The sequence below is a fragment of the Mirounga angustirostris genome, unplaced genomic scaffold (assembly GCF_029215605.1).
Source record: "Mirounga angustirostris isolate CCGP_5_RB_7025 unplaced genomic scaffold, mMirAng1.0.hap1 SCAF_9, whole genome shotgun sequence".
In the NCBI taxonomy this organism is placed as follows: domain Eukaryota; kingdom Metazoa; phylum Chordata; class Mammalia; order Carnivora; family Phocidae; genus Mirounga; species Mirounga angustirostris.
The window spans coordinates 20,238,560-20,261,062 of record NW_026991717.1 but is presented as its reverse complement, the minus strand read 5'-3'; the positions used below and the strand labels follow the sequence as shown (position 1 = coordinate 20,261,062).

The 22,503-nt window shown below is 41.8% G+C and overlaps 1 protein-coding gene across 2 annotated transcripts; it reads left to right on the top strand.

The window, feature by feature from the left end:
- The first annotated feature begins 1,421 nt into the window (after positions 1-1,421).
- On the top strand, positions 1,422-13,396 carry TM2D3 (TM2 domain containing 3). 2 transcript variants are annotated; one of them, XM_045899534.3, is made up of 6 exons: positions 1,422-1,576; positions 2,051-2,143; positions 3,699-3,856; positions 8,645-8,819; positions 11,099-11,174; positions 13,069-13,396. In XM_045899534.3, exons 1-6 carry the CDS (start codon positions 1,486-1,488, stop codon positions 13,232-13,234), a joined length of 759 nt encoding a protein of 252 aa, XP_045755490.1. In that variant the 5' UTR covers positions 1,422-1,485; the 3' UTR covers positions 13,235-13,396. The 2 variants fall into 2 exon arrangements, with proteins under 2 accessions (XP_045755490.1, XP_045755491.1); XM_045899535.2 differs by lacking the exon at positions 2,051-2,143 and having other exon boundaries at positions 1,426-1,576.
- The last annotated feature ends 9,107 nt before the right edge of the window (positions 13,397-22,503 follow it).

Here is a 22,503-nt window from a genome sequence, read left to right as displayed (position 1 = left end):
ACCGTCCCCAGGCAAAGAGAAAATCTTTCTTCTTTTTGCTGGGGTAGTAAAGTAGAGGTTCTTCCTGTTGGGAATGCAAGGTGCCTCTCTTGGAGTACAATTCTGTAGTCCATTAGGAGTGGTAGGGCATGAGAGCTCCCCCTTCTGGCCTCCTGGCTCCATCTTAAATGAGGTTCCCTTTATTCAGTTTCACAATTCAAATGGATTTCTGATTTTAACTGAGAGGAACGCCTTACTGCTCAGAACCGAATTGAAATAGCTTTATGCCAGTAGAGAATTTAGCTACCAATCAAGAAGTATTTATTGGGTGTTATATGGCTAGATGCTGTGGAATTCAAAATAAATTTAAGACATGCTCTCTCTTCTCAACATCTTTATTATTTAGCATCCTGAACAGTTAGTAAACAAAACTGTATTATGTATCAGACCTGTATAGTACTAAGAGGTGCAAATTGTGTGATGTAATTTTTAAGGTAATATTTATTGAGGTCTTATTGTGTGCCAGACAGCATTCGGTATATTCTTTTCATTTATCAGAACTGCTAGTGAAGGAGTGGGGAGTCAGAAGGCCCCCAAAAGAATCTTGTGGCAGGTGGGTGGGAAGGAGGAACGCACGTCAACAACACAGGAGAAAGTATGCTGAGACAAAAATAGGTGCAGTCTGCCATCTGAGCACACAGGGAGCCAGAGGCCCGGGGGTGCAGCTCCCCTCCCCAAGGCTGGCCTTCTCCAGGGAGGGGCCCATGCTTTGGACCCCCCTTTCACATCCCAGGGTTCTTGTCCCAGTACTTCTGGACCTGAATACTTGCCAGGTATATTTACTGCCCTCTCCCAATCTCAAAGGAACTTTCTGGAGTGTCTTTAAAGAGTTGGCTAAAGGTGAACCCAAAGCTGACCACACAGAGATGCTAGCTGGGCACTGATCAGATCAGCAACGCAGGAAAGGGTGGCGTCCTTTGAGGCTGCCTGTCACACCTTGGCGTGGGGTGTCACTTCCCCTACTGGGTTTGTGCCACAGTTTCTTCATTTGCAAGTAAGTACCTTTTCGGTATGCAATCAAATACGTCATCAACACCTTCGCAGAGTACCGAGCAGTTTTTAACCTCTAAACATACATGTCCATCCACATAGAGATAGATGATGGCCAACTTCCCCAACCTGCCCGCCTCTGATTGCAGCCACTTCAGGTGTGAATTTCGGTCCCGGTGACCCTTCCCGGTCGCTAGCCATGGAAGGAGAAGTGAGCGCCTCGTCCGTGGGGAAACCTGGGAAACCAAACAACCTCACAGGTCGCGGCCACCCCACGTCCACCCCAGCAACGGGGAGGGCGGCCCGCGCGGTTCTGCAGAACCCACGCGGAGCCGGCCCGCGCCTGCGCCCTGGGCTCCCCGGGGACGCGCCTGCACACGCCCCTACGGCGCGCGCCGGCGCCCCGCCCCTCTGCCTAGTCCCGCCTCGCGGGCCGGAGGTGCGCGCGCCGGCGACATGGCGGCTGCGGCGGTCCCGCGGCGGACCCTGCGCCGCCTCTGCCGGGTGTTGCTCTTCCTCTTCCAGTTCTATGTCTTGTCTGGCGGGGGTGAGTTAAAGGCCGGGGTCCACGCGGGGTCGGGCTGAGCGGTAGCGAGGCCCCCGGGAGCTGCGGGAAGCGTCCGCGCTAGGCCCGCGGGCGGAGGGCGGAGGCTGAGTGCCGGGCGCGGGGCAGCAGGTCTCTGCAGCCGGGTCTGGGGGTTCCTGACCGCCCGCTCCGCGGCCGCCCCTCCTCTCAAGAACCCCAGAGGCTCCGAGCGCGGCTGATGAGCCCTGGAGCGGGTGACCGAGGGTTGGGGTCTCGGCCGGGGAAGCGGACCTGGAACCCGAGACCACGCTTTGTTCCCTAGTTGCCTATCGATCCACATTGGTGTCGACCCCATTGGCGTTTCTTTGTTTAGTTTTCTGGGCAGTCAAGCTGTGATGTTTTCATGCGCATTTATTGGCCTGGTGTGGACCTTGCGTCTTAACCACGCAAACCAAGGTTTTCATATCCCAGGATAACATGTTTCTCTAATTGTAGGATCCTTAAATTTAGAGCAGTCGCAGCCGCTGGCTCAGTCAATAAAGGATCCGGGCCCAACACGTACTTTCACAGTAGTTCCCAGGGCAGCAGGTACTAGACATTTTCTATTCTAGTAAATGTGTATATTTATATCTAGTGGTTTCTTTCTTCCTTTTTTAAGATAAAATAACTTTACAATTTTTTTTGAAATTTTTATTGTATTTTAGGTTATGTGAACTAAAGACGGATACACAGATGTTTTTCTGTAGACTGTCTTGATATTGCAGTACCAATTCCAGCCTCATCTCTTTTTCCAGTTCCACATTCCTCATTTCTGTCTCTTTATTATTTTTCCGCCTCGTTCATCAAGATCACCTTCAACCAGTGCTTCTTTCCCTTCAGAAATTTTCTTTTTCTTCTTAAGCCCCATTCCTGATGTTGGACATTAGAGGCTCCTCCCAGCGCTGTGTGAAATGGAAGGATCACAGACAGATTAAGACTTGGACAGTAGGTCTGGTTGAGCTACTGGGAGCTTGAGCAAATTATTCACCCCTTCAGCATCACTTTCCTCATCTTTAAGGTGGTGAAGTTAGCCTGGCCCTCTAAAATCATTTTGGCTTTGTGATTTCTAAGTGTCCAACTTCCAGCCACAAGAGTAATCAGAATAAAAGAAAAGTAGAATTGATTACGTAATCCAGTGACTTTAAGTAGGATCAGTTTTAAATGAGTCTTAGTGTGTTTTGCTAAACAGAACCCTTGTCTCTATAGTTCATCCCTTTAAAGTTCCATTATTTCAATGAATTGAAACTGGCAGAGGTATTTTACTGATTGTTATTTGGATGTTAAGACTACTACAAGACAGGAGCATACTTGAATTTAAAACACAAATTATAGAGAAAGCACAAGAATTTTTTATTCTTTTGGATGTTATTGAAAGCGTCTCTTCCTCCCCCAAGTATACTTGCAAATGAGCCTCTCTTAATTGATAAAAATATATTGTACTCCTGGGAAGGTTGGCTGGGAAAAAAATTATAACCCACCAAACAAGCTATTAATATGGAGAACTATGTTGAACTTGGGTAGTATAAAACTGTAAGTGGTACTAGCAAATTATGGCTTTTTGAAGTACCAGTGTGGAATAATGACAGAGAACATTTTCTACAGTTGGTACCCTATTGTACTGATTGATACAGTTGGAGGGTCAGTGTTGTAATTACCAAATCAATGAATTCAGATGAAAAGAATATTGGATTAGAAACAGAGATTTGGGTCGTGGTTCCAGTTTTGTCACTCTGTGATCATGAACAAATCTTACCCTCTCTAAGCCTTAATTTTTCATCTTGTTACAGAGTAGATTTTTTTGAGGCCCAAACTTACACCTAGCTTTGTGTATACGTTGTATGTACATAAGTACCTTTGATTTTCATGCTCATCTGGGGGGCAGTAATTAAATTCTTTTTACTTAGCTGTTGAACTCTTGGACCAGGTAACACAGCTTGGTGGCAGAACCTTGCTTTAATTGCAGGTGTCTCTGATTCCAGCCCTGTCATTTTCCATTCCAGTGCAGCATTTCATCGCTGGCGATCGTGTCCCTTACCCTCAGGAAATTGTTTTCTCCTGTGATGCTGATCAATATTAGAATAAGCATCCCTCTTAATTTTCACAGAAAGTACTGATATCCCACCTTATGTGATGAAGTGTCCAAGTAATGGTTTGTGTAGCAGACTTCCTGCAGACTGTGTAGAATGCAAGACAAACTTCTCCTGTGTCTATGGCAAGCCTGTCACCTTTGACTGCACGGTCAAACCTTCCGTCACCTGTGTTGTAAGTACTGCAACTTACTAATTTTAAATGAACTCACTGTAAACCTCAAGTTCTAAGTACAGTTTAGACTTGACTGTGGGGGAAATCCTGAAAGAAAGCGCTCTGCATTCCGTAAGTCATATTTTAGGAACAAAGACTGTGATCAGAAGACTGAAACTTTCCTTTCCAAGGGAGGTTTGGTTGCCAGGGTTCAGATGGCAGTTTCTTGACAAACGAAATTGGAGCAACTATCAGACTCCTTAGAGAAAGTCAGAAATAGAAAAGGCTCACGTGCACTGTTGCCTATTAGAAATGACCCTATTACAGTCATCACACCTATATCCCATCTCCTGATATTTTGACAGACAGGAAGAGGCCTAGGAAGGCTTTCATAGTTGGCTGTTCCATAGAGTGCTCTAGGGATACCTGCTTCCAAGCTGCTTGACTCTGGCTGCCATTAGAATCACTTCTGGAGCCAGCCCCTGGCCTGCTAAACGTGAACAGGGCAGGGAGACTTAGGTATCTGCATTTTTTAACAAGTGGACCAGGTTAAAATTATTGCACACTCCCTTGTTTGGGGCCACTCTCTGGGTGAGAGGAAGAGTAGAAACGAATAATGAAGTAGTGTTTTACTCTTGGCCCTGCCGTAACTAGCTGTGTGGCTTATTAATCTGTCTCTTGTCAAATGAGGGAAATGAGCAGATGGGCCCAGAACAGCTTTTCCTAAAGTGTTTCTGTGGAACCCTACTTTTGGGAAATGGTTGAAGAGGAAGAAACAGATTCCATACCATGTCCTCTCTTGCAGATCTCTTTTGACTTGGCAGTCCTAGCATTTCTGTCACTTGAACAGGGTACCTTCCCCCTTCAATCTTTGGAACTTGGTCTGTGGAGGGCTAGACTGGAAAGTTTCTTACACCCCTGCACTCTTTCTGTAATTTTCTTGATGAAGTCTAGTATCAGAGAGGGAGCAAGGAAGGCTTCTCTTCAAAGAGGAAATAAGATTTTGTGCTCTCGGGGCGCCTGGGTGGCTCAGTCCTTAAGCGTCTGCCTTCAGCTCAGGTCATGATCCCGGGGTCCTGGGATCGAGCCCCGCATCGGGCTCCCTGCTCCGCGGGAAGCCTGCTTCTCCCTCTCACACTCCCCTTGCTTGTGTTCCCTCTCTCGCTGCCTCTCTCTCTGTCAAATAAATAAATAAAATCTTTAAAAAAAAAAAAAAAAAAGATTTTGTGCTCTCAGTGTCTCAGTTTAGTTTTCATAAACTTAAGTATTGCCGTTTTATATCTTGTATCAGCACACCGGAAAATTGAGCGTAGGTGCCAGATAGTGTTCATGACTGCCCTTGAATTATTAGTCTTTGTTGCTGAATCTTAAATACAGTATTCTCCCTAATTACCTAATGGTGAAACTTACTAATTTGAAGGCTTTGAAAAATGTTCTCTCCACCTGAAACTAACATAACATTGTGTGTCAGCTGTACTCCAATGTAAAAATAAAAAATGTTATCTCATAGGTCTGACAGATAGTAGGTACTTCGTGAAAAATGGGGGAACTCTTCCAGAATTAGCCTCCTTTGTGGTTTGCCTCGGAGGCTTTGATGTTCACTCCAAGCACTGGTTACTGGGTGAGACAGGATACTCGGTTTCTTCCTTCTTTAGATGTTTCCAAAATAAACTGTTTCATTTAGTAGGAAATAGCAGAAGATAGGAAAAATAACAAAGGTGTAGAGAGAAGTTACAAAGCTTAAGGGAAGTTTCTGAACTCCTTGGTCATGGTGCCTGGTGCCGTGCTCAGGCCCTGGCTGAGATGTGTCCTGGGCGGGATTTTTTTTCTCTCCTCCTCCTCCAGGAGCTTTCACATCACCTGCCTCCTCCCTTGGCCAGTGACCCTGAGTCCTGTCAAATCACAGGTGCCCCGTCCTCAGGTGTAGGACTTGGAAGTCTGCCCCAAGAGAGTGTGGTCTGTTCTTGAAAGTGGAGAGCAGTAAAAACATGAATTGACTTCCTGCAGACATGGGTCCTGGGACCACTGTTGCCTGGTGAGCCAGGGCAAGTCACGTGTGTTTATTTGTTTTACGAAGATCTGTAGGGTCCCTTCTTGGTAAATAAGTTACCATTTCAGGAAGGAATCATCCACGACCATCCCCGTGTAAGCATGCAGATGCTTATTTTCTCTCATCTGCACATGCTTGCACTCAGGTGCCTCCCTGCCCCCTCTTATTTTGAACTTACTGGCCAAAAAATGAACTCTTCTAGTCCTTCTCCAGACATGCTGAATAAGAACTCCCAGGCTAAGGGAATCTCACCTGGATTCTTTTACAGAAATAAATGTAAAAACCCTGCATCCCCTGCCATGTCCTATCACTCCTGCTCCAGTTGATGTCCGCTGGAAGTGTGCTTGTCAGAAATGTTGTTTTGCATTACTTGGAGAAGCTATCAGACTGCTAGTGTATCTGAAGCAGGTGTAATTTCTTCCGATGGGTTCTGGGCTCTTAGTAATGACAGCTGTTTCACAGAGGGAAAGGTAACATCTTTTTACTATATATAAGCTTTTGAGGGGGTCTGTACTTATCCGGAGAGAAGATGGATTCAGTCAGTGCTGGGATGCCCGGGTTGCTCTGGGGAGAAAAGTGGAATCCCTCTCTTGTCCAAAATAAATTCAGAAAGATCAGAAATTTAATGTAATAAAATGAAGCCACAAGGTAAGCAGAGAAAGCTTGATTGTTATGCTATAATCTCAAAGTAGGAAATATTTTTCTAAATATGAAATAAAACTTAGAAGCCGTAAAAGAAAGAATCGATACATTCGACTGCTAAAAATGACCTTAAAAAGCATAAAGGCAAAGGATCAATGGCAAACTAGGAAAAAGTATTTCTCACACCTGTGACAACTAATGCACTAATATCTATAATATGTAAAGATTTCCTAAAAGCCAATGAGAAAAACATGACAGTGCTATAGAAAAATGGTATGAGGACATAAGTAGATGGCTCAGAGGAAGGGAAATACAGATGGGCTTTCGACATATGAAGAAATGTTTAATTTTTCTCATAATTAAAGAAATGTAAGTGGATGTATTTTTAAACCTATCAGGCTGGCAAAGAAATAAAAAAGCTTGGTAACACTCTGAGTACATGAAGACAGAAGGGACACTGTCTTGTTAGTGGGTGGGCAGATTGGTCAGCCTCTTGTAGGCAATTGTCACATCCGTGAATCTTACAGATGTATATATCTTTTGTCCCAGCAATTCCACGTCTAGGAATTTATCTTACAGATACTGTACGTGGATGCAAATAAATATGCCTAAGGATATTCTTAGCTGCGTTGTTCACCCAGACAGAGATTTAAAACAAGCTTAATGTCCAGGAGAGAACTGTTTATGATTCACTATGAAATGAAATAAATAGCAGCTATTAAAAAGAACTAGGCAGCTCTCAAGATACTTACTGATAGCTACAGAATTCAGTGAAAAGTGAATATCAGTGGGAAAGTTAAACTAAAAAAAAGAAATATATCTGACATAAACACGCTCATGCATAGAATAGATTCCCCGGAAGGCCAGAGACTAAGCAGGGCTTGCTGCTGGGGAGGGCAGTGGCTGCTCATAGCTAGACAGGACTGACCAGCTTCCCCCTTGCTCCTGTCTCGTCTGGGAATCTGTACCACGTTCGCCACATTTAAACGACTACGATGTTTAAAAAACAGTTGATAAGAAGCGTGCATTATCAGTGCATCACTAGAGATACACAGATGTTTCAGACGATACTGCCTAAATCAAATGGTGCCTTCCCCAGTTTTGGATGTTACTCATAAACCGCAGTTTTGCATTGATCAAAAAAATTAGTAAATTTATACTTCCAGAGATGATTGACCATTTAAAAATGATTTTGAAAACTATGTATTACATTATAATGTCAAGTGGGGAAAAAAAGGATACAAAATGCTTTCAGTATAATTGCACTTACATAAATCTGTATTATAGGAATTAAAAATGAAAGATTAAAAGTAGTTCTCTCTGGAGAGGTTACCGGTTTTTTCCTGTAATTTCCAAAGGTGCAGCACACAACAAGTGCTACTCTTCCAAGAGAAAACAAAATAATGGTTTTTCTAAATTGAAGTGAAAAAAATCTACAGTCTTAAAAGCTTAGCGCCAACAATGAACACTTGGCTGAATCTCAACATGTGGCTCTTTCAAAGTTAAGAGTGATTTTCTGGGGCGACCTGTTGGTTGATTATACTGAGTAGAGGTGTGAGCAGCAGTAACAGCCCGGAGGTCCTGGGCCCAGGTGGAGATATTCAGGAGGATTTGAGACTCAGCAGCCAGTCCATGTGTTGTACTTCTAGGAGCATCAGACTGGGGTTTGGGACCATGGGTCCTGCACATAACTTGCAGCTCAGTGACCTTGAACAGATGTACTCATCTGTCCTTCCAGCTCCCTGTGACTCTGTGGCTTGATAAAATACATTTTCCCTTTTTTCTTTATGTATTATAAAAGTACCCATGCTCAATTATGAAAAATTTAGCTGTGAAAGTGGTAAAATAATCTTACCATCCTGGAATAACCTTTGTTATTTTGATGTAAATTTATGTAGGTTTTTTTCCTTAGGCATATATTTTTGGGTGTATATTTTTATGACGAAAGGATCATACTGTGTACGTTTATTTTGCGTACATACTGGTTTGGTACCTGTTTTCCTCCCACTTTCTGCTAGTATTATTCACAGGTCTTTTAGGAGTTTTGTGCCTTGTATTTTTATTGACATATTAACGAACTGTTATGATAGATTCATTCTTTGTCCTTTGGCATACAGGATCAAGACTTCAAATCCCAAAAGAACTTCATCATCAACATGACTTGCAGGTTTTGCTGGCAGCTTCCAGAAACCGATTATGAGTGTTCCAATTCCACCAGCTGCATGACGGTGTCCTGTCCCAGGCAGCGTTACATTGCCAACTGCACCGTGAGGGACCACATTCATTGCTTGGGTGAGTTGGAGTTCAAGGAAATTCGTGAGCAAAATACTTTTCTTTAAGCTTACATGTGGAACTTTAATTAGCAGTTTGAGAATTAAATTTAAATTATTTATTTATTTATTTAAAGAGTTTATTTATTTGAGAGAGAGAGAGCACGAGCAGGGTGAGGGACAGAGGGAAAAGCAGGCTGCCAGTGTGGAACTCGATCCCAGGACTCTGGGATCATGACCTGAGCTGAAGGTAGACGCTTAACTGACTGAGCCACCCAGGTGCCCGTTTATTTATTTATTTATTTTTAAGATTTTTATTTATTTGAGAGAAGGGGAGAGTGAGTGGGGAGGGGCAGAGGCGGAAGGAGAAAGAATCTGAAGCAGACTCTGCACTGAGCACGGAGCCCGATGCAGGGCTCATTCCCACCACCGTGAGATCACAGCCTGAGCCGAAACCAAGAGTCAGACGCTTAACTGACTGAGCCATCCAGGCGCCCTAAATTTAAATTGTTTAATCAGAAACATTTATTAGCACTTTCTAGTTACAGCAAGCCCCATTAATAAACTCAGTGATGACAGATGGTAGCTACGCTTGTGGCCGGCATAGCATAATATAGTTGTTGAATTACTTCTTGTGTTGTTCACCTGAAACTAATGTAACATTGTGTGTCCACTGAAAGATAAAAAAATAAATTCAGTGAACTAAAAAAAAAAAAAAAAAACCAGAAAATTTGCAATTCTCTTATCTTTTTTTTTTTTTTAAGATTTTATTTATTTATTTGAGAGAGAGAATGAGAGAGAGAGAGCACATGAGAGCGGGGAGGGTCAGAGGGAGAAGCAGACTCCCCGCTGAGCAGGGAGCCCGATGGGGGACTCGATCCCGGGACTCCAGGATCATGACCTGAGCTGAAGGCAGTCGCTCAACCAACTGAGCCACCCACGCACCCCATGCAATTCTCTTATCTTTTAAAATGTAGTATATGATAACCCAAGAAACAATGTGTAAGGTATAAAGCATAATGTACAGTAATAACGTTTTGCCCAAATTACCGACTAAAGCAGTCAGATGCCATGACAGCTAGCTGAGTGCTTCTCCTGCACCTGCTTGTCTTAGCTTCTCTTGAGAGCTAACCACCCGTAGATGAATTTTCTTATCATCCCGCTTGCTTTTCTTTACATTTTGTGTCCTTCTATCACATGTAAATAATAAGTTAAAGGATGATAACATTATTCAGTAGTGCCTATTTTAGACTTACATAAAATAATAGTCTGTTTATGGTCTTGTCCTTCCTCTTTTCCTCTCAACATTATGGCTCTAAGATGATCCATGTGTCTTATTAACTTATTTTTTTTTACTTCTGTATAATAATCCACTGTAAGATTGTATCATAGTTTCTCTGTTCTATATATTTGGATTATTTACAGTTTTTTGCTCTCATAGGTTGTGCTATTATTTTTTGCACATACCTACTGGTTGCACGTGTGCAGGGCTGTGTCTAGCAATATACTCTCTAGCGTGTATTATTGTCCAAAATGCTTTTAACAGTTTACATTCCCACCATTGGTACATAACTGTTCTTGATGCACATGCTCTCCAATACTTATTATTCATAAATGTTGTCTTTTTTCTTGAAGATTTCTGGGAATTCTTTCATATTTTGGATAATAACCTTTTGGTGTCCTAAAATCCTTTCCCAGATTTTAACTACCCCCCCCCCACTTTTGGGGGTATCTTTTGGATAGAGCTTGACTTTTTTTTTAATACAACTTATAGCCCTTTTATTTCCTATATTTTCTTTTAAAAGTTGAAGTTTGACCTTTCACATATAGGTCTGTAATCCACCTGGAATTGGTTTTGGTATATGGTGTGAAGTAGATTCAGGTTTACTTTTTATCCCACATGGATAGCTAGTTGTCTCTGGACTCTTCCAGGCCAATCTGTGTGTGCCCTGCGTCCCATAGGAAGTGTTTCTGTGTGCCTGGGCTGGGCTCTCTCTCCTTTCCCCGTTGCTTGATTTACCTGTTTGATAAATAAGACCACACTGTCTTATTTGCCCTAAACTTCATCTAAGTCTTGATAGCTTCACATACTTAAAGCTGTAACCCTTACTTAACTGATTTAAACATTAAATGTATGTTTGTAGATGGTAAGGGCTTTCTTTTTACCAGTCACTGTAGCAAACTTTAATTATTGTAGAGAGAGCTGACTTTCAGATTTTAAATTACAAGGCCACTAATCTCTGTGTAAGAATATTTTTATACCCGTTTCTATGTAGAGTGTTTTCCCCCTTTTTTTTTAAGGTAACCGCACTTTTCCAAAGATGCTGTACTGCAACTGGACTGGAGGTTATAAGTGGTCTACTGCTCTGGCCCTGAGGTAAGCTTGGCTACTAGTAAGTAAAGGATGCCATTCGGATTCATTGGGATCAGTGGAATCTTCCATGCATTGAGCTCAGCCAAGTTCCTCCTTGACTTAGATTCTTTCACATGTGTTAGGGAGGCCCTAGGAAACGTAGCTGCAGGGAGTTACTTAGATGATCAGACCAGGACCTTCGTGGACATTAATGGCAGGATGTTTGCTTTTCTCCCAAGATGTCTGCACATCCTAGAGATGCCTTACTGAGTTATTATTATAGATTAGAACCAGTCAGGGTTTTCCATCCTGAGTGTATGTGAGTCGGTAAAATGGTATATACTATTTGAAATAGATAGGTTTATGATTTGTAGTTTTAATTTTTCGTAACTTCCTCCTTTATTATAAAAACTAACATATACTCCATACTAAAAATAGGAAAAATTGAGATAAAACATTAAAAATCACCTCTAATTCCACCATCCAGAGATAATTATGGACTTATAATTTTAACATAAAAATGTGCTTGAATTTGTTAAAACTTTTCAACAGTTTGGGGGAAAAAATACCAATTCTTACTCCCAGACGGAAGGGCAGGTGTGATGCCGATTATTCACTGATTAAAAAGTTGGAGCATCTACAGTTGAAGGTTTGGCACTAGAGACTGAGACCCTGTGGCCTGTAGCGTGACACGTCAGGGGATTCTCACCCTCGTCGCTGTTGAAATTCAGGCCAAATAATTCTTTGCTGTGGGGCGAGCAGGGCGGTTAGCAGCTTCTCTGGACTCTATTTACTAGATGCCGGTAGCACTCCACGGTGTGATAAGCAAAAATGTCTTTAGAGACTGCTAAGTTGCCCCTTGTTGAGCAGCACTGCTTTAGGGTTTGGGCTGGGGAGGGACAGAACAGAGCCTGCCTGGCGGGAAGCCCCAGCTGGAGAGTAAAAGAATAGTCCAAGGTAGAAAATTCGATACAACAAAAATGAGATTTGATAACTGGCCATCATCTTTGTCAGCAGTGGTTCAAATGAAAATGAACAATGGACTTTTTTTTTTTTTTTAAATAACCTTTTTATTTTGAAATAACTTGAGACAGAAAAGTTATGGAGATCGTTCCTTTACACCTGTCAGCCACCTCCCCCTTGATTGTTCACATCTTAAGTTACCGTGGTGCATTTTACAACTTGACTTTTAAAAAGTTAGCATCATTTTCTTTTCAGAGCTCAACATAGTTTCTTTCAGAATATTCACTGAATGGGATAATGTCCAGGGTTTGCGTCCCCGTACTCCGGCATGGGGGCAGGGGGGCTACGGACGCAGCAGGACTGGCCACATGCTGATCAGTGGTGGAGCTGGGTCGGGGCTACTGTTGTCTTCAACTTTCTTTTATGTGTTTGGAAATGTTCCTTAATAAGCTTAAAAGAAGTACAATGAGAAGTTGTCTGAATATTGTTATATCTTGGAATTTGAAGGAACCTTAAGAGTCATTTGTTCTTAAGACTCCATTTTTGGAGATGAGTGATAGAGTTCAGACGACTTGATCTGGGACGGCCTCACAACCCCACCTCCTGACTCCGTGTTCGTGTCCTTTCTGTTGGACTGGCTCCCTGCTTTGTTCCCCCGCATGTGCCATTTTCAAGACTAAAAAGCAATGAGATGGATTACTTTTCTTTAAAAGAGGAACCATTAGATTTCAGCACAGCTAAAAATTGTTTGTTTACCTTTGACATTTAAACAGACTTCTTGCCCGTGATTATTTGGTGTCGTGAATTTGGGAAGTAGGCATTGTGTCCTCACAAAGGATTGTGATCATTTGAGGCCCTTTCACACGTGTGACTTCGTGCCAGTATTGAGCCATAGCTGGCTGTGGCTGGAGGGTGACTGATGGACTCGCACCCCATAACCCGTTTGCTCTTGCAGCATCACCCTCGGCGGGTTTGGAGCCGACCGTTTCTACCTGGGCCAGTGGCGGGAAGGCCTTGGCAAGCTCTTCAGCTTCGGCGGCCTGGGAATATGGACGCTGATAGACGTCCTGCTGATTGGCGTTGGCTACGTGGGACCAGCAGATGGCTCTTTGTACATTTAGCTGTGGTTATGTGCTTCAGAGAGGAGCAGTGCTTAGCAGTCTCTTTGCCCGTAGGAATTGATGTGCTGTGAGTAATGTATGTTTTTATGTACAGCATCTGTACTTTGCCTGCCTTGATGAAGGTAAAATTATAAAAAATAAATAAAAAACAAACCATGTTTATCTGGAATTTGTTTTTATTTGCCTGAAATTTATTTTTTTCTGTGAAAAAATTTAAACTTACTCATCGCTTTCGGCCTTTTGGCTAAGATCAAGTGTAAAAAATATGAACTTACTTAAACTAGAACAGAAGCTGCAGTGATTGAAAATCTGCGTAATTCCTATGACTTTAGTTTTAGATTAAGTCAGTATGTCACTTGGATCTCCAGCCTTGAAAAGATTTTCAGTTATGTTTGCAGAAAGTGGAACGTGTTTTTATTCTCTAGCTAAAAAAAAGTTCTGTACCTAACTTCCCTCTGTACGTTTCGCAGTGTACTATCTCCGTAGGCTGGTCTTTATATATGACGCTTGAAGTAAACGGCAGAACTTTTGTGTGTAGTTGCTCTGGTTTGAATTTTGTTAGTAACATATTTGCAGGAGTACTGGAAAATTAATAAAACTACAGTTTCCTTTAAGAAGTACATAGATCTGTTTTCTGTATTAGGATGGAATCGAGTAATCGTAATAACTCTTACTGGGGTAAAAGTCTTATTTTTCAGAGCCTTGCTCCATTTCAAGAGATGTATTCATAACTGGCTGGCTCATTGACACACAGTGGAAGTTAAACAGTGTGTTTCAGTGTGAGAAATGTCTTCAAGTCTTTATAAATCTGTTGTAGGCCCTTTCGTGGAAAGAAAGACCATTATTTCAAATTAGAGTATCTGAGTATTACTTTTTAAACATCTGTGTTAATAGCTAGAAGGCTCAACCAGCCTAACAGATCCAGAAGCTATAAAATATTTCTCAGCATGTTCCCATAAATCTCATGGAAAGAAAAGGCATCTTTTCTTCACAAGATTATTAATTATAGTTTACCTGTAAACTACAGGGGAATTGAACCACCTTGGTGTAGTAACCTGCCAGTTAAGAAGGCCTGACGCTCAGAATCTCTTCTGCAGAGGGGTTTTTTCGGTCTAGTTGTGTTAACAGTTCTAGCCATGGTCACTAGGTGGTACATTTCCATTATATTTCTAGAAGCTGCTGAGGTTAACTGGTTCTTTCCTAGGAACATGAGCAGAGGCACAGGGCATGGGCAGTGCTTCAGATGGGAGTAGCCTAGTTTGCATGGACCTTTCTTTTCCAGGGCAAACACACATTCTCGTCTGTCATGGGTACACGAGACTCTGGCTTGAGCCACTATTTCTTGAGTAGGCTTCTGTTCCTACAAGGAAGCAGCTCCTTTGCTAACTATATAAAACTTTCCCCTGAATCTCCTCCGTAGTTAGCTCTACGCAGAAGAGACTCGCCAACATTTCCCTGTTGAGCTAGCCCACGAGGAGCCGGGGAAGTGATGGGAATCACCAGCTGCACTCAGTGCTCTTGGAGGAAGTAGGGAGCTCCTGCTTTGCCAGTTGAGCATCTTTATGGCTTTGGGATCTGAGCTCAGTCATGAAGTTCCAGTGTTTGAAAGGTTCAAAATCCGTGAAAGGAGATGTATAAATGAAATTGCTCTAATTCCTGAGAAACTTTTAGAAGGGGATAGTCTTGGGGACCTAAAAATTATAAGCAAATCAGGGATGCTTCCTATCCAGGATTTGGTGGAGCTGATGACCTCCGCGACAGAGAACTAGCAGGAAGAGGAAAAGATTTCCAAATGCAGTTTAAACAAATTTGTGAATGATGAGCTCATACATGGCCCCTCAAAAAAAAAAAAAAGGCCTAATAAAACTAGACTTCCCAAGGGCACCAGAGAGGGTGGGTGTGATCTCTAGAAAAGTCCATGGGCCTCTGCTGGCAGCAAAAAGGTCATGTTTGGGTCTGACCTTCAGGCTCTAGGCCTGTGTGCTGTGAGCTCTGACTAGGGACCGTTAAGTCCCTATCAGGTAGGACCGTATCAGTCATCACCCTCTATTGACAGTTTTCTGGAAATTCAGAATTTATCACAGCAGCGTGCCGTATGTCACTACTTCGTCCTAGGAATCTCCGCCTTGCTTTGGCAGGGCTCTTCCACTCGCCTTAGTAATTCTGCCCGGGCAGGTGCCGTGTCACTTATTTCTGTCTCCCCCGTCGTCCAGAGCACAATGTCTTGCCCCCGTGGCTCTGATTTTTTGCTGGCTGAGTTAATGCCATCGCTGCCTTAGAGGTACTGGAGGACTTGAGGTCTTCCGGGGGGTGCAGCTGAGGTGGCTGCTGGGAGGCGATGTGCAGCAACTGGCTCTAGCACCGTGTTAATCTGGTTTCTGCAAATTGCTGAGGAACAGCTCTGGTTTATGGTGCTTATAAAAAGAGATTTTTTTTGAACATCTTAATATTTCAAGATCTCAAGCTGTCTTCTCTTTGCCACAAGTCTTTAATACTTTCTGCCAGAATTGCATTTATTTTTGGCATATCATCAGCTAAGGAATTTGCAAATGATTTTAACTCCTCCCATAAGCAAAGAGTGGAAAACGAGCTGTATCTGATGCAGCTTTTCACATACAACATCAGGACCTTAAAAATGAAGGCAGATTCCTTCCCTTCTGCTCTGAAGCTTCCTTTCTGGCCATACTATATCTGCTGGAAGGGTCACAGAATGTTGGAGGGTATGTAAGTTAATTTGTAACCTAGATGAATTGGGTATAAATCCTTCAATTTGGAGTATTGACATTGTCTTTTACAAACACATTTTTATGCAAAATAAGGAAGCTTTGATTGAGACACTTGGACGTAATTTACTAAGTAGGAGGTTCCATGAGGGCAGGGCTCTGGTGCTGTGCTGTAGCCCCCTTTGAGTTCCCTACATGGCACACAGTAGGTGCACAGTGACTTTGTTCAAAGAGTGAATAATGGGGAATCTCCAGAATTAAGCTAAATCTCTAAAAGTATTCCTAAGGATGTCTGGATAAAGTGGCTTACAACAGCTCCCTTGCAAAAAATGCCTGATGACACAAACACGATATAGTAATACTGGCACTTCCTTCCTGCAAAAAACAAACAGAAAGAACCCATCAGCAAACAAGGAAGAAGACAACCAAATGTCAAAAATGTCAAAAAATGGTCAGAGAAGAAAAAAATTTTGCTCGGGTGTGCCAGGCTACTCCCGCAAATGGTCCTGGTGAATCTGCCAAATCCAGCAACTGACTCGCAAGAGGAACAGACTGGTCCGGGGAAGGGGCATAGCTTCATCCTTCCCGGGTTACTGCAGCGGGGAGCGGAAGGGGCTGCTGGGAACAAACAGGGGAGGGGGCTTCTGGACCAGCAGCACGGATTCTCTGATGGATATGGGGGTCCCACACTAAACCAGAGAAAGGCTCCAAAGCCCAAGGTGACCTCCGTGGGTCATGAAATGCACTTCCTAGTGAGGGGAAGAGAAACATGTTGAAAATCTCAGTAAAGAGACCAGAGACTAGGTATTCTAGGAAAGGTAGTTCCAGCTGAGCTTTCCCTGCCTTCCCTCTGGCTGTCAGACCACACAACATTAAATAGAACACAAAATAGGACTTCCAAACGGGGCTTTGAGAAGAAAAATAGGGGAATTTATTCACATGATAACATGAAGTTGCCCACATTACACAAGAACACAAGAGGGGCGCCTGGGTGGCTCAGTCGTTAAGCGTCTGCCTTCGGCTCAGGTCATGATCTCGGGGTCCTGGGATCGAGTCCCGCATCGGGCTCCCTGCTCCTTGGGAGCCTGCTTCTCCCTCTGCCTCTCTCTCTCTCTCTCTCTGATGAATAAATAAATAAAATCTTTAAAAAAAAAAAAAAAAAGAACACAAGAAATGACACACCACTTTATACCCACTAGGATGACTATAATCAAAAAGACAATCAGGGCGCCTGGGTGGCTCAGTCGGATCAGCATCTGCCTTTGGCTCAGGTCATGATCTCAGGGTCCTGGGATCGAGCCCCATGTCAGGCTCCCTGCTCAGCGGGAAGCTTGCTTCTCCTTCTGCCTGCCGCTCACCCTGTTTGTGCACTTGCACTCACTTGCTTTCTCTCTGTGTGTCAAATAAAATCTTTTTTTAAAAAAAAGACAATGATAGGTATTGGTGAGGAGGTGGAGAAATTGGAACCCTCTTACACTGCTGATGGGAATGTAAAATGATTGCAGCCACTTTGGAAAACAGTTGAGAAGATCTTAAATTTTTAAAACAGTTACCATGTGACTCAGCAGTTCTGGATATATATGCCCAAGAAAAATGAAAACATGTGCCCATACAAAAACTTGTTCATAGTGGCATTATTTTTAATAGTCAAAAAGTGGAAACAACCCAAGTATCCATCAACTGAAGAAGAATGCATACACGAATGTGGTATATCCATACAGTGGACTATTAGTCATAAAAAGAATGAAGTGCTGATACATGCTATAACATGGATAAACCTCAAAAACACTGTGCTAGTGAAAAAAGCAGGAGAACTTTATGATATACAAATTATATCTCAAGAAAGCTGTTTTTTAAAAAAATGGAAACTGCCTGGAGTGTATATATGGGAGGCTGCTTCACACAAAATTGCTTCTGATCAAAGAACTCATTTCACAGCAAAAGAAAAGGGGCAGCCGGTGTGAGTTTATCCTGAGAAAGGGAAAAATGTCGTAACCAGTACTACATCTAGTAGCCAGGCTGTGATTTTAACCCCTAGATTAAAAAAAAAAAAAAAAAAATACAGAATACAAGCAACACTCCCCCACTTTTTTCTAGTTTCTTAAGGTGGAAGTTTGGGCCATTGATTTAAGACATTTCTCATTTCCTAATAGAAGTATTTAATGGTGTGAATTTCCCCCTAAACTTTAGGTACATCTCACAAATTCTGTTGTGTCCAATTAAAAGTGTTTTGTAAGTCTTCATTTGGCTTCCTCTTTGACCCAAGGGTTATTTTTTAAATTTTATTTATTTATTTTTTTAGAGACAGCATGAGCAGGGGAGGGGCAGAGGGAGAGAGAATCTCGAGCAGGCTTCCTGCCCAGGGCAGAACTGGGTGCAGGGCTGATCTCGCGACCCCAAGATCATGACCTGAGCTAAAATCAAGAGTCAGACGCTCAACCGAATGAGCCACCCAGGCACCCTGACCCTAGGATTATCTTTAAATATATCATTTAATTTCCAAATATATGGGAGTTTTCAAGATACAGTTTTGTAATTTCTAGTTGAATTCCACTGTGGTCAGAGACTAAAATTTGTATTTTAATTCTTTTAAATTTGTTGGTTTGCTTTATGGCTCAAAATATCATCTGTCGCCCAGTGTCATATACTCACTTGAAAAGAATGTGTATTCTATTGCTCCAGGTAATTGTTTTATTAATGTCAATTAGGTCAAGTTGGTTGATACTGTTTTTCAGGATTTCTACATACTTGCCAATATTCTATCTACTTGTTCTATCAATTATTGACAGAGGAGTATTGTGGTCTCCAACTGTAACGGTGGATTTATGTATTTCTCATTTCAGTTCTATCAATTGTTGCTCTATTGTTAAGCATACACATTGAGGATTGTGATGACTTCTCTTTTTTAGTTGTAAAATGTATGTAACACAAAATTTACCATTTTAACCATCTTATGTGTATAATTTGGTGGGATTAAGTAAGTTCATATTGTTGTACAACCATCATTACCATCCATCTCCAGAAGTTTTTCATCTTCCCAAACTGAAACTCTTCCCCATTAAACACCTCCTTAGTCTACCTCCCCCAGCCCCTGGCAGCCACCACTCTACTTTCTGTCACTGTGAATTTGATGACCCTAGGTACCTCGTATAAATGGAACTAGACAATATTTGTTATTTTGTGTGTCTGTTAACATAATGTCTTTGAGGCTTACCCATATTATAGCATGTGTCAAACTTGTATTCCTTTGTAAGTCTGAATAAGATACCATTATTTGTATATACCACATTTTGTTTATCCATTTATCTGTTGATAGAAATTTGGGTTGTCTCTGCCTTTTGGCTATTGTGAATAATGCTGTTATGAACATGGTTGTAAAAATATCTGTTTGAGTCCCTGCTTTCAGTTACTCTGGGTAATCTCAGAGTGGGTTGCTGAATCATGTGGTAATTCTGTTTAATTTTTTGAGGAACCTGTGATGTCTTCTTGATGGATTGACCCTTTCATTATCATGAAATGACCCTGGTCACATGCCTTGTTCTGAAGTCTACTTTGTCTGATATTAGTATAAACACCTCCCCTTTTATTTTATTAGTGTTTGCTTGGTGTATCTTTTTTTATCCTTTTACTTTTGTAACCAGCCTGTGTTTTCATATTTAAGCTGATTTTCTTTTAGACCGTATATATTTGGTCTTGTTTTTTCCCTGTAATCTGACAATCTCTTCTGTTTAATTGGGGGGGTTTAGACCATTTACACTTAACATCACTAGCGATACGTTTGGATTTAAATCTGCCATTGTGTTAGTTATTTTCTATTTGTTCCATCCATTCTTTTTCCTCTTTTCCTGCTTACTTTTAGATTTGTTGAATTTTTAAAAATTATTTTCAGCCATTTTTCTTCAAAAATTTTTTTCAGCCCCATACTCTTTCTCCAATTCTTCTGAGACTCTAATGATACAAATGTTAGATTTTACTATTTTATTGTCGCATAGGTTCCTGAAGTACTGTTCTTTTATATATATATATTTTTTTTTATTTGAGAGAGAGAGAAGCAAAAGAGAGAGAGCACGAGCAGAGGGGAAGGGCAGAGGGAGAAGCAGACTCCCCACTGAGCAGGGAGCCTGATGTGGGACTTGATCCCAGGACCCTGGGATCATGACCTGAGCGAAGGCAGACACTTAACCAACTGAGCACTATTCTTTTTAAAAAAAATTTTAGTCTGTCTTCTCAGGTTGTTCATATTGGAAATTTCTATTAATCTCTTTTTGAGTTCACTAATTCTTTCCTCATTCATCTCCAATCTACTACTGAGACTGTTCAGTGCGTTTTTAGTTTAAAATATTGAAGTTTTAGTTACATGGTTCCTCTTTGGTTCTTTTTTATATCTTCCATTTATTTGCTGAGATTTTCTATTTTTTTATTTGTTTTCAGAGTGTTCATAATTGAAGCATTTTTATTATTGCTGCTTTAAAATTCCTGTCAGATAATTCCAAATCTGAGTTATCTCAGTGTTGGCATTTTTGATTATCTTTTCTCACTCAAGTTGTGATTGCCCTCGTTATTATATAACAAGTGATTTTTTATTGTATCTTGGGCATTTGGGGTATTGTGTTGTGAGACCTGTTTGATTTTTTTCTTTTTTTTTTTAAACCCTTCTGTTTAGGTTGGGGTGCATGTTCAGCTCCCTGCTGGGCTTCATTGACTTCTCCCTGACAGAAGTGGACCACTGATTCACATTGCCTTGTTGCAGATGGGGGTAAGCTAATCACAGGAGTCCTTGAAGAAACAAGCTGCTATGATATGAACATATTTGGGGGGCCACATGGCAGGGAACTGTAGGCAGCTGTAGGAGCTGAGGGTCTCAGTCCTACAATTGCAAGGAATTGAATTCTTCCAACAACCATGGGAGCTTGGAATAAGACCCTAAGATCCAGAAAGGAACACAGACCCACTGACACTTGGATTGCTGCTTGGTGAGACCCTGAAGCAGAGAAGCCAGGTAAGCCATCCCAGACTCCTGATCCCCATGTGCTGTTGCAAGCTTCCCAGTTTCTGGTGATTAGTTATATAGCAGCAGAAAACTAATACACACTTTCTGTTGCTCTTTTTCTTTCTTTCTTTTTTTTTTTTAAAGATTTTATTTATTTATTTGAGAGAGAATGAGAGACAGAGAGCACGAGAGGGAAGAGGGCAGAGGGAGAAGCAGACCCCCCGCTGAGCAGGGAGCCCGATGCGGGACTCGATTCCGGGACTCCAGGATCATGACCTGAGCCGAAGGCAGTTGCTTAACCAACTGAGCCACCCAGGCGCCCCTAGAATATTTGGTTTTCCTAACACTGAGGAGAAGGACAGAGAGTAGAACTAGCTATTATTTTTTTTAAAGATTTTTATATATTTATTTGAGAGAGAGAGAGCACAAGCAGGGGGAGGGTCAGAGGGAGAAGCAGACTCCCTGCCGAGCAGGGAGCCCGATGCGGGACTCGATCCTGGGACTCCAGGATCATGACCTGAGCCGAAGGCAGTCGCCCAACCAACTGAGCCACCCAGGCGCCCTTGTTGCTCTTTTTCATTCCTAATGTTCCAGGTTTCCTTCTGTTATCACTTTCTGTCTGAAGAACTTCCTTTAGCTTTTTGTATGTGTGTGTGCAGGTCTTCTGATGAAATTTTTAATTTTTTTCATATGAGGATACTTTTCTTTCACCTTTATCTTGGAAAGATAGTTTTGCTGAATACAGAATTCTGGGTGACAATTTTTTCTTTCAGTGCTTGGAAAATGTTATAACACTTCCTTCTGGCCTTCATGATTTTTTTTTTTTAGAGACAGTGTGTGGGAGTGAGGGGGAGGGCAGAGGGCGAGGGAGAGCAAGAATCTTAAGCAGGCTCCATCCACCCTCAGTGTGGAGCTGGACATGGGACTCAATCTCATGACCTTAGATCATGATCTGAGCCAAAACCAAGAGTCAGATGCTGAACTGACTGAGCCACCCAGATGCCTCTGGCCTTCATAATTTCTGATGAGAGATATGTTGTCATTTAAATATTTTACAGCTGCAGGTAATACTTTTTTTTTTTTCTGGCTGCTTTCAAGATTTTTTCTTTGTCTTTAGTTGTGAGCAATTTGATTATGATATACCTAGGCATGGATTTCTTTGAGTTTATCCTTTTTGGGGTTTGCTTAAGTTCTTGAATCTGTAAGTTTGTCTTTTGCCAAATTTGGGAAATTTTCAGTCATTATTTAAGTATTTGTTCAACACCACATTCTTCTCTTACTGAGTTTCTGATGACATGAATGTTAGATTTTTTTTTTTGTTATTGTCCCACATGTTTCTGAGATTCTATTCATTTTAAAAATCGATTCTCTATCTGTTCAGATTAGATAATGTCTATTATTCTATCTTCAGGTTCATTGATTCCTTCTAATGTCATCTCCATCTGCTATTCAGCCCATTCAGTGAGCTTTAAAATTTTGCTTACCTTATTTTTTAGTTCTCAATATTTTATTGTGTTCTTCTTAAGTCTTCTTTTCCTTTGCTTAAGGTTTGTATT

Coding starts and splice junctions, on each gene's coding strand:
- TM2D3 (XM_045899534.3), top strand. CDS start 1,486: ATGGCGGCTGCGGCGGTCCCGCGGCGGACCCTGCGCCGCCTCTGCCGG. Junction 1,577..2,050: donor CTATGTCTTGTCTGGCGGGG/GTGAGTTAAAGG, acceptor CTCTAATTGTAG/GATCCTTAAATTTAGAGCAG. Junction 2,144..3,698: donor AGTAGTTCCCAGGGCAGCAG/GTACTAGACATT, acceptor TAATTTTCACAG/AAAGTACTGATATCCCACCT.